The 11,068-nt window shown below is 54.6% G+C and overlaps 1 protein-coding gene across 1 annotated transcript; it reads left to right on the forward strand.

Moving 5' to 3' along the window:
- The first annotated feature begins 110 nt into the window (after positions 1-110).
- Positions 111-10,811, forward strand: P2RY2 (purinergic receptor P2Y2). Its single transcript, XM_026082646.1, has 2 exons — positions 111-168; positions 7,168-10,811. Exon 2 carries the CDS (start codon positions 7,172-7,174, stop codon positions 8,246-8,248), a length of 1,077 nt encoding a protein of 358 aa, XP_025938431.1. The 5' UTR covers positions 111-168; positions 7,168-7,171; the 3' UTR covers positions 8,249-10,811.
- The last annotated feature ends 257 nt before the right edge of the window (positions 10,812-11,068 follow it).

An 11,068-nucleotide genomic window follows, 5' to 3' on the forward strand; every position in this document is an offset into this window, starting at 1 on the left:
TCGGCTCGGCTCGGCTCGGTTCGGTTCGGCTCGGCTCGGATCGGCACGACTCGACTCGGATCGGATCGGTTCGGCTCTGCTCGGCTTGGTTCGGTTCGGCTCGGCTCGGTTCGGCTCGACTCGACTCGGCTCCGCTCGGTTCGGCTCCGCTCGGTTCGGCACAACCCGGTGAGCTGCGAGCGAGCGGGGCGCGGGGCACCGTCCCCATCCCYGTCCCCATCCCTGTCCCCGTCCCCATCCCGGGGGTGCCGTGGGGGGTGTGGGGGGGTGCGCAGCGTGGGACACGCACGTGTGCAAACGGCGTGCGTGGGCGACGCACCCGCAGCGTGAGCGTGCGACGGGGTGGCAGCGCGCAGCACGCGCCCGACGCGGCAGCGTGCAACACCTGCCGGCGGGGTAGGAGCGCACACACACACACACCTGTGCACGCACACGCGTGCAGACCCGGGGCAGAGGTGCGAACCGCAAAAACCCCAAAAACCCTCAAACCGACCCAAGCAACGACGGGGCGGTCGGCGCGCTTCAGCCTCCCTCCACTCCTCTTTTTTTCCCCCGGCATCGGTTGCTCGCTTACTCGCTGGTTCGCAACCGTCTTCCCCAGCTGCGCGGGGACTCGGCCGGCTGCTTATCCGCGATTTCCGGCACACACCTCCGGCCCCGGCCGAGCTGGCTCGCTCGTCCGCTCAGCCTCGCGGGCTGCGCGCTTGCCTTTGCGCCGCGACCGAAAGCAAGGCCCCGTCTCTGAATCCTTTCTTGGAGCGACGAGCCCCGAAAACGCGCCGGTTCCTGGAGAGCTGCATTTTTGCAGCGGCCGTTTGCTGGGTCGAAGCATCTGCTTTGACCCTCCGCTCCGGTTTTCTTATCGGGTTATTGCCAAACGGGTTCGGCGCGCTCCGAGTTCCTCTTCCTCGTTTGCGGGCGCGCGAAGGAAACCTCATCCTTCGGCCTCCTTGCTGCGGGATGGAGGAATAAAATGGTCCTGCCGTTACCCGCTAACGGGCCGCGCTCCGGTGTCCCCGTCGCTCCTCGATGGCCCGACTGCCGCTTCCTCCATTGTTCTCTAGAAAATCTTCGCGGGTGGATGCGGAGTCTGATTTCTTGTGTAAATGATGGAAAAAAAAGCCCTGCAGCGCTCCTCTTCATCACCAGGACGCCTAAAGGATCGTGACACCCCGTTTTTTTTAATTTTTCCATCCCTGCTGCCTCGGGGGTTTGAGCCCGCTGTAATGCCAGGATCGGGGTCGGCACCCGGGGTGTCCCGGCGCTGCAGCCAGTTTGGGGTGAATCGGGGGGATTTTGGTTTTCGGCTGCCCTCGAAAGCGCAGGCCGCGAGGGAAGGTTGCTTCGGGTTCACCTAAATCAGAGCTGAGGAGTCTGGGGGTTTCTCAGGAGGAGAATTCCTGGAAAAAGTCGTTTGGATCCAACTGCAACATTTCATGTGAGCTGAAACACAAATCAGGAGATGAGATCGTGGGGGGTTTTTTTGCAGGTTATTCTATCTTGCATCCAAACTCCCCTTCTCCAGCGTAGGTCTAGTTATGGCCCTCTATTAAGCCAAACCTTCAGAAACCGCTTTTCACGGAGAAAACAAATTCGAAATATTCCAGCTGTTTGCATCTTTCCCAATATATTGGGGGGGGGGGGTTGTTGTTTCACTGCGTTAGACCCAAATTCCTTCCTGGCTGCTGCTTCCAAAGCTCCCGTAACCCCGCGCTGCTTCGCGGAGGGCTTTTTGCCCTTCTCATTGAGGGGCAGGAGGGGAAACTGAGGCACGGGCCGGCGGGTGCTGGCCGGGGCGAGGACGCTTCGGCAGAGCCGGGGCCCTGGGACGCGTGACGGAGCGCGGCTGAGCGCCCTTCGCGCCGGCTGCTCGTTCGGCCGGGGCTCCGCGGGGGTCGGAAGTTGCCGGCTGTTTTCTTGCAGTCGCTGAGGATTTTAACCACGCTCCCGGAGGAGGGAAAGCCGTGCCGGGTTGTTTGTTTGCTTCCCGGCGTCGCGAGCGGTTCCTGCTACGGAGCGGGGATTTTGATGAGTCCACGAAATGCCTGCAATGTCCGCGAAATGCCTACGGATCAGGGCAGGGAAAACACCCACGCTCTGCTTCTGGCCCTTGCGAGAACGGCAGGGAAATGGGCAGGGAAAGGCCATAAATGCAGCGCATCGTTTCCCCCCCCCTGCCCGGCGCGAGACCCCGGGAGCTGCGTTTGCAATCCGTGCAGCCAGGGCTGCTTGCAGCTGCGCGGCTCCGCGGCCCTGCCAGGAAATGCATCGGCATTAATTATTCCCATTAAACCTCATCCAAGCCCAGCGCAAATTCACTTATTCGTCGCGGCCGCGATTTGGTTTTGCTTCGGTGATTTTGGTCCTGCTGCTGGACTCCCCGGCACAACCCCACCACCACCACCACCACCACCACCACCACCACCAAGACGGCTGGGAGGGCGGCGGGGTCACTGAGAAAAGGGGCAAAAAAGAGGATTAAACCCCTTTACTCGGTGATTCGACGCGCAACCGCATCTCTCCTCCGTCGCCCTGCCTTGGCCCTGGGTGCTGCGAGTCGCTCGGGCACCCGTGACCTTGGTGCGTGCTCTCCTCCGCCGACAGCCCCCTCCTTCCCTTATTTACTCATCCAAATATCCTCATGCAGATACCGTTACAGGAGTATTTTGGGATACCAGCATCACATGTACGTGCCGGGGGGAATATATACGTGAGCAAAAGCAAGGGCGTATGAGACTTGGGATTGCAACGCAGACCCGCTGCGGCCGCCAGTGCCTTCTTGCACCCTTCTTCTCTCCGGCACCGTGGTCGGAGGTACCTGCAGGTTGGCGCGGCTGGATGGGGTGCTGCAATGCCCCCCCCTCTGCTGGCCCCCTCGTTTCTTAGGTGAAGAGCTTTTTCCTGTTTTCTGGGAAAATAAACAAGGCCCGTGGGATAAACGGGCTCTTCCAGCAGCCAGCCCAAAGCCCGGCTGCAAAGAGAGGGATGGAGTGAGCTGGTCCGGCTGGTGCAGCCAGGTTCATCCGGACCCGGCACGTGGTCCAAACCGGAGGAGCCAGCCCACGGGGGCGATGCCCTGAGCTTGCTGTGCCCAGGTGACCAGAGGGTGCATAAAAAAGTGTGCGCAGTCATCTGCATCCGTACGGTAGAAAAAAAAAACATGGGAAGAGCCCGGTGGAAGCAGATGCGACTGGTCCTCACCGAAGCATTGGGAGGGATTTGCTTTTAGAAGTCCCAGAAGTATTTTTCCTGCTTGGTTTCCTCGGGCAAAGAGTGCTGCCTCCCTTTGCTTTCTCCCTYCCCGCCGTCCCTGCCTGCCCCAGCTGGGGCTCGATGCATCGCTATAAAATCTGGCACGCTTGTCATCCCGCCCGTAGGCAGAGGAAAGGGCRGCCGCCGGCTTTTGTGTCTCCCCATGGCTTGGCTGGCCGCATCCTTTCCGGCGCCACGGATGCAACGGGGTCGGGGGCGAACRGGGTGGACCGCAGCCCCGACAGACACAGCGGGTTTTGTCCCAGGAATCCTGCGCATCTGGGCAAAACTCAAAAGAAAAAGAAGAAAAAAAAAAAGGGGGAAGGCTTTTGCATTTCCGAAAGAGCGAAGAAGGAGGGCAGCGCGGCAAGGACAAGGCCGCTTTGTGAGCGGGGGTTTTGTCTCCCTGATTACGCCAACCAGAAAGCCCCATCTGCTCTTTCTCTCRAAGAAGGCGATGTGGATGTTGGCACGTCCGCGTCGAGGGCTCTGTACGGCTTGGGGCAGCCCGCGTCCCCCTAAATGCTGGAGGAGATTCCCCGTGTCGTCTTACAGACGGGTTCCGAATGAGCTGTGATTTGGAGCTGGCRCTGCAGGAGCTTGCCAGGAGGAGATAAGTTGTGGGAACAGGCYGGATGCCGAAAGATGGGGCGTCCAGGGAAACGTTAGGGGAGCTTTGCCTTTCTGCTGCGTTTCAGCGTGGCAGATTCACTGATGCAAGCCAAAATAGCTCATAAAGCAAGCAGCCCCATTGCAGTGTGCCATAAGCCCCCAGCTGCAAGCCGAAGGGAGACGGATGGGTGCCGAGGCTGCCGCTGGTGGTGGCAGAGTGGCCACCAGGCCCAGACCCTCGTTTGAGGGCTTCCTGGGGCTTTCGTCGTTCCCCTGCACCAGTTTCTCTAAAAATTGCCCTGAAAGGTGTCCTCTGGGCAAGGACATAGCCTAACTCAAGCCAGGGTGAASGTAGGAACTTGGGGCTTGCAGCTGTTTTCAAAGGCTTGATGAAATGGGGAAGAACCGCAGATGGGCTGGCAAGCAGAGGACTCTTGCCTGCTCCCAGTGTCGCTAGCGCTGGAGARCAGCATCAGTGATAGCAATATCCCCGCTTGGCTCACAGGGCGCCAGGGGCTCCCCACATGTGAGACTGAGGTTTCTGGAGAGCCGTAGACCTTCCCCGGGCCTTTTTGAACATCTCTTGGATGGCCTGCTTCTTCACGGTGGCCTGTTCAAACCATTTCATCCGCTGCCAGGTCTGTGGGGAACTGCTGTGTCTTTGGCTCCAGATCTGCAAAGCTAAGAGTGAAGGAAGAAGTCAGGGAAATAAGCAGCAAAAAAAGTGTTTTCATGTTTCCCTGAGCATTCCTGGACACCTCCATCTGCAGGGGGAAAAATATTCGTGGAGGATAGTTGAGCGAAGTATCTGCCTGAGTGAGAAGGAAGGAGAAGAACCAGGCATGAGAAAAAGCAGAACCTGCCAGACCAGGGATGGTGTAGGATGTGTCTCAGTTCCTTGTGTTGAGAACAGAGTGGTTTCCAAAGTTATATTTGGATTTTTGCAGATATTGCAGGTTAGGCAGGGAAGGAGCGTGTGGTTTCTTCCCACATTCCTGGGACGCGCGAGCCTCGGCCGACAAAGCTTGTGGTCTGCTTCCCAAACGCGTTCAACGGGATGAGCAAGCGGAGGGAAACATCAGTGGGGAGCGTTTCTGTGCCRCATCTGTGGAGGCCGGGCAAGAACTGGCTCTGTCTAATCCACCCCYGGGAGCAAGCGGTTGGGGTTATTCCGTGTGATGATGGGTTGGAGGGATCGCTTCACCCCTTCTCCGTCCGATATGAGTTGTCAGGGTGCTTTCTCTGCAGTGGAGCTTTGCTTCAGGCGGAGATAGTCTCAGCTGATGGCTTCTAGGAGCACAGCGTTGCCTCCTCCTTGCTCAGGACCTCTTGTTTCACGTAGCATAGTGGTGCCGGGTTAGAGCTGCGCACTGTCACCTAAAGCCACGCAGGGATTTGGACGCTAAGGGCGCGTACCGGGCTCAGCAAAATCATACGAGAGCACCTTTACCCAAATCCTTCGTCCTGCGGTCGCTCCTGCTCGCCGAGCTCCTGCAGTGGATTCATCTGCCCGTGACCCCATTTCTGCCGGCTCCCCTCCAGCTGCACCAGCTTCACCAGCCGCCTCCGAGCCCCTCCTGCCTCTGCCTTTGTGCACGGGGAGATGAAAGCGGAGACTGTTTCAGGACTTTTTCCAAAGGGGTGCTTTCAAAGGGACGGTTGTCGTTAGCCGTGCGAGTCGTAGACATGGGGACAATAGTCATTTCAGTCCGGTTTGGGCAGCTGGCCAGCAAGGCGGACTGGATTACCTCTCCCAGAAGTGGGCCCTGGGGCTGCTACATCCTCCGGGCTTAGCTAGAGGACCACGATGCACATGACGGTTGGTTTCTGCTTCCTCCCTGGTGTTTGGGTTCCCCTTTGATTCTTACCCAGCGTTAGTGGGGAGGATTTTAATGGGTTCGGCCTCGTTCAGCTCGGGGAAAACCGCTGGGCTGCTTGACGAAGCCCTGCGTCACCGGGTATTTGCAGCCAGCTCTGTGTCGGGATTGCAATGGGGTGCAGCAGCGCTGGGCCGTCAAGGGAATTGCTGCCCATCACCTGGGATCAAACCAGCTCATTTTGCAAAAAAGCAAGGCAAATCCGTTTTGTTTTGCAGCCTGGCCAATGGACTTGCTAAGTGATCGTGTGTCGGTTTGATCGTGGGCTGTCCCCGGCATACAAAAGGGCCCTTGTTCCTCCTAAAACAGTGCAATGCCAGACTGTGCACGTCTGCAGTGACCATTTGTAGCCTATTTTTCCAGCCTCAGCCAGTCATTCACGTGTGTGAACTGGCCTTTTGCAAGCATGGATGGACTTTCTGGTGGTGGCGATGCTGGAGAGGCAGTTCTCAAGGCCAGAGAGCAGGACCAGCCAAATGGTCACTGTCATCCCAAGATGAGCAAAACCCTGCACTTTCCTTTCCGTAGCCCCTTGGTATTAAAAAAACATCAGCAACAACAAACCAACTCTTTCCTCCTAAATCCAGATAGGGCGACTAAAGGGTGAAGGTGGAGGACGCACTCCCTTTGGCAAGCTTATTACAGGGGTCTCCAGATGCTGTGGTGATGTTTGCTCTACCAGAAGGACCTGAAGGACCTATGAAATCACTGCCCTGCCAGTCACAAGACTGCTTTCTGAAGAATGCAGTTCCCTTTTCTGCCTTTTCTGCCTGTGGTTTTGTAGGATGCACATTTCACAGTGCTCAGCTGTGTCTCTTCTCGTGGATGCTTGACCACAGAACGGAGCATACTTCCCGTTCTGTAGCTGAGGAGACCAGATTTGGTCCTACCAGGAAAGGTGGTTTGGGGCACTGAAATAGGCTGCAGAAGGTCCAAGTTTGACACCCAGGTATGACCTGGATTTCTTGGCGACCTTAGACCAGTTTGGTTCCTTCTCTGTGCTGCAGATGTAAAATGAGGAAAAATAAAACTCCCTTTATCTGCTAGACCTTAAGTCCTACACGTGAGGGGCTACCTTGCTTGTGTGTACACCCAGCACAACGAGGCCCTGACCTCAATAGGGACACGATGTCCTGGCACGAGATATGCACTGCCACCGCTTGAGTCACTGTCACGTGCGTTGCGATGGCATTGCCTGCCACACAGTGAGCCATACTTATGGGTAGCTTTCGGATAGGCACACCCAAGCGCAGATGGCAACATCTACAGGAGGAGAGGGGAAGTGTGCAAATATCATAGTAACGATGAAAATGCTGAGTTCTGCAATGCACCACATCGTTGCAGCAGTGGGGTCTTCTCATCTTTTCCACCTCTTCCAGGGAATCCTCACCTCTGTGTCCTTACCGCCTCTTTCCTTTCCCCCCAGGGTGATGGCGAACTTAGCAGCTGCACAGGCCTGGACCGGAATCGTCAACACCTCCTCGGTCACAAGCAGCACAGGAAACAACACATACAAGTGTGTGTTTGATGAGGACTTCAAGTACGTCCTGCTGCCTGTCTCCTATGGCATCGTGTGTGTGGTGGGGCTGTTCCTCAACCTGCTGGCCCTCTATGTCTTCATCTTCAGGATCAAGACATGGAATGCCTCAACCACGTACATGTTCAACCTGGCCGTGTCCGACACGCTCTACGTGGTCTCCCTGCCCCTCCTGGTGTACTACTATGCCATGGGGGACAACTGGCCGTTCAGCGTGGGCTTGTGTAAGATAGTTCGCTTCCTGTTTTACACCAACCTGTACTGCAGCATCCTTTTCCTCCTCTGCATCAGCATCCATCGATTCCTGGGCATCTGCTTCCCGCTGAAGTCCCTGCAGTGGGGGCATGTTCGCTATGCCCGGAGAGTGTCRGTCATCGTGTGGGTGGTCACTGTGGTGTGCCAGTCGCCTGTTCTCTTCTTTGTCACCACCAGCATGAAGCGCGACAGTGTCACCTGCCACGACACGTCCAGTCAGGACCTCTTTGGCCAGTTTGTCATTTACAGTTCGGTGATGTTGGTGCTTCTCTTCTGCATCCCCTTCCTCATCATCATCGTATGCTATTGCCTAATGGCGCGGAAACTGCTACAGCCCACACGGGGTATCTCCCGGATGTCCCAATCCAAAAAGAAGTCAGTTAAGATGATAATCATAGTCCTGATGGTCTTCATCGTTTGCTTTCTTCCTTTCCACATCACTCGTACCTTGTACTACTCCTTCCGGAGCTGGGACTTAAGTTGTCAGACCCTCAATGCTATCAATTTAGCCTATAAGGTGACCAGGCCCCTAGCTAGCACCAACAGTTGCTTGGATCCCATTTTATATTTCTTAGCAGGACAAAGATTTGTGAAGTTTGCAGGCAACAAAATGCCAGGGAAACCCCAAAATGAAATGGCCTTGGGAATCGTGCCCAATGCTCACCTGAAAAACAGCAATGACACAGACACAATATCCAAGGATGGGAAATCCTAGCTCTTCTCCATCACATTACGGTGAGTACCCTCTCCCCAGTGGAAGGGTTTCTCCTGTGTGTGAAGGGAGCTGGTGATGCCTTGGGTCTTCCAAGGCCTGTGGTGGTTTGCAGTGCCCTGGCTTGCACCCACTTCAGCATGGTCCATGTTAAATGCACTCCTGTGCAAGCTGCCATTTCGAACATTTTTTAAGGAAGACGCTGCTGTGGTTATACCAAGAAACTCCATATCTGTGTTTCTTCTGCCAAAGCTGCCCATCTGCTCAACACCGAATGGCATCTCCCCAACAGTGAATGTCGGTGACCTCTATGATGGTGGCAAAATGTGCTAGAAAATCACGGCCTGGATATTTAAGATTGTTTTCTAAACCAGAAACTTTTCATGCAGAAGGCCTCCGAAAACTGAAGAAATACATTTGCCTTTCTCCAGATTCCCCGGCATATTGTTAGCAAGTGTTTATCAGAAGTTTTGTGTGTCTTGGCAAGGGAAGAAAGGCTTTCGATTGATGAGGAGCGTCAGCTGTGGTTTTAATAAACAGGTCGATAAAAATATCAAGTGCAAATACCACCTGCTGCAGGGAAGGGACTCTCACAACTTTGACAGCCCTTAAGAAATGTTCCCCCAGCTTATGCCCTTGCCTTTGCTGGACTAGCCAGGAAGGGATTTTGAAGTCTTGTCCAAGGGCTGCTTTGCCATTAAAGGTGGGGTGATACTCTCCATCCCACAGGGGCTTGCTGGTATCAGCAAGTAGGTCCTCTGCAGCCTCCTCCGTGAAGAAGCGCGAGTGGAGTTAACGTCCTGCTCACCAGAGACCTGCTAGTGCTTTGCCACCCGACAACATCCACCTTTGAAAGGCTTTTAGCAACGCGTAGTGTTGTCTCAGCTGCTACCTTTAATAATCATCTCCAGCTCATTAAAACTTAAGGGGGTTGAGATCTTTATGCCTTGTTTTTAACCCTCTTATTAATGACTCATGTTTCCAGCAAAGGAGCGTAGACCGGTGCCCGTACCCTCAGCTAAGTGCTGCCATGTCCTCGTTGCTGCTCAGAGACGACAGCCCTTAGCAGCTTTCCATGACCCAAAGAGCTGCTGAAATCCTGCACAGATCCTGCTGTCCAGTCTCCCCATAATCCAGTGCTCAGCGTATCCCTCACTGACAGCATGGACCTTCCCTTGGAAATTTGGCATAGCTGAATGCTGAGTTTAGGAGCCATAATATTAAAAGTGGTGCTTAGGGAGCACCGTGTCCGCTAGTCAGGGCTGAGCCTCTGTGGGGGTTTAACTCTCACTGGAGCGTCTTTAAGCAGGGAAGTGACCCTGCTCCTGTGTCTAGTCCTAGCCCTCTTCTCCTCCAGCCTGTGCTGTGCTGGCTGTCTTGCCTACGCTGATCCTGAGGGTCTGTGAAAGAGGAGGAAGACATCAAGCGTATGGCAAATGGCTCACATCTCCCTCGTGTGGAGATGCTCCTCCACCGGGACGTTTTTTCAGGGTCTACAGATTAAGAAGAACAGGAACCCTCAAGGTAGGGAAAGGTAGGCAGCAGAGGTGGGGGAGAAGAGCTGGACTTAACACAGCTCCCCAGGTGCCATGTCCCTTCTCAAGGAGGATGGATGTAGGCTGATCTCCACTCATGGCTTTGTGTGGCCAATGGGAGTCAAATATTCTTCAGCATATGCAAAACCACCAGAATCTGTCCGGTCACAGTTGGGATGGACAGCACCATCTTGGCTGCTTTTGCTCAGGTCTTCTCTGATCAGCTTTCCAGCTGTTGAATTGACATGCCTCATGCCAGTCCTGACTGGTTGTGGCCTTGCATCCTGCAGTCTGTCAGGACAATTCAAACTAGGCTAGCGAAAATATCCACAAAACACTTCACTAGATGATCCACTGGGTCTTTCTCCTTGTAATTGCTGGGTTTAAGAGTAGAGAGCCCAGGCACGTGGTTTCCTTGCCCAGCCTTGCCACGAGGATGCTGTTTAGTCACCCAAAAATGAAAATTGTCCTGCAGAGCTGGACTAGTCATATTTTATAAGAGCAGTCATGGCTCTATTTTAGGGTTAGACAAATACATTTGATCCTGGTTTAAACCAAGTTCTCAGACCTAAAAAGAGTTTCTCCCATCCTTCCTTCTTCTAAGCATGTGTTTGTGGCTTGCTGGAGATAACGACATGGTGCCACGTAACCAGCCAAGTATAGCCGGGGCGACTAGAACCCCACAGAGATAACTGGGAGGTTCCTGTGGTCCCACTCGGTGGAGCCGTGGTCCCTTGGAGGGCTCCTGACCTGACCAACATTATCAYGGCCACAGGAGGCAATGGGGGAATTGTCTCTGTCCACACTCAGCCCTGAGCGCCATCCGTGAAGAGAAACAGGACATTTGTAGGATGGTTCACCTCATTCACCATCAGATGTGGGTCCCTCTGTGGTCCTGGCTCCACACAAGCTAGTGTCACTATTCGGGTTCAGAGTAATTGAAGAGGTACCAACTGGAAATTTTTATATATATATATATATTTTTTTGTTACTGTTTGTAAAAGCACTGACTTATACTAAAAAAGTGAGTTTTGTGACAATACCTGTACATTTTTTATTTTTTTAACATGCGAACATCTCAGATTTCTTATAGGAAATAAATTTATTTCAACCATTAGTGCTCTTCTGCCATCTCCTCTGATGTGTACAAGGAAGAGGGTAGCAGGCGTCGGAGGGGGGGTTGCTGAACATCACCCAGGAGCTGGGTGAGCCGCTCAGGTAAATGGGGGGCTGCTGGAGCACCCCAAAACCCAGCAGCTCAGCGGGGAGGGCTTCATCTCTGAGCCGA

The sequence above is a fragment of the Apteryx rowi genome, unplaced genomic scaffold (assembly GCF_003343035.1).
Source record: "Apteryx rowi isolate R43461 unplaced genomic scaffold, aptRow1 scaffold_587, whole genome shotgun sequence".
In the NCBI taxonomy this organism is placed as follows: domain Eukaryota; kingdom Metazoa; phylum Chordata; class Aves; order Apterygiformes; family Apterygidae; genus Apteryx; species Apteryx rowi.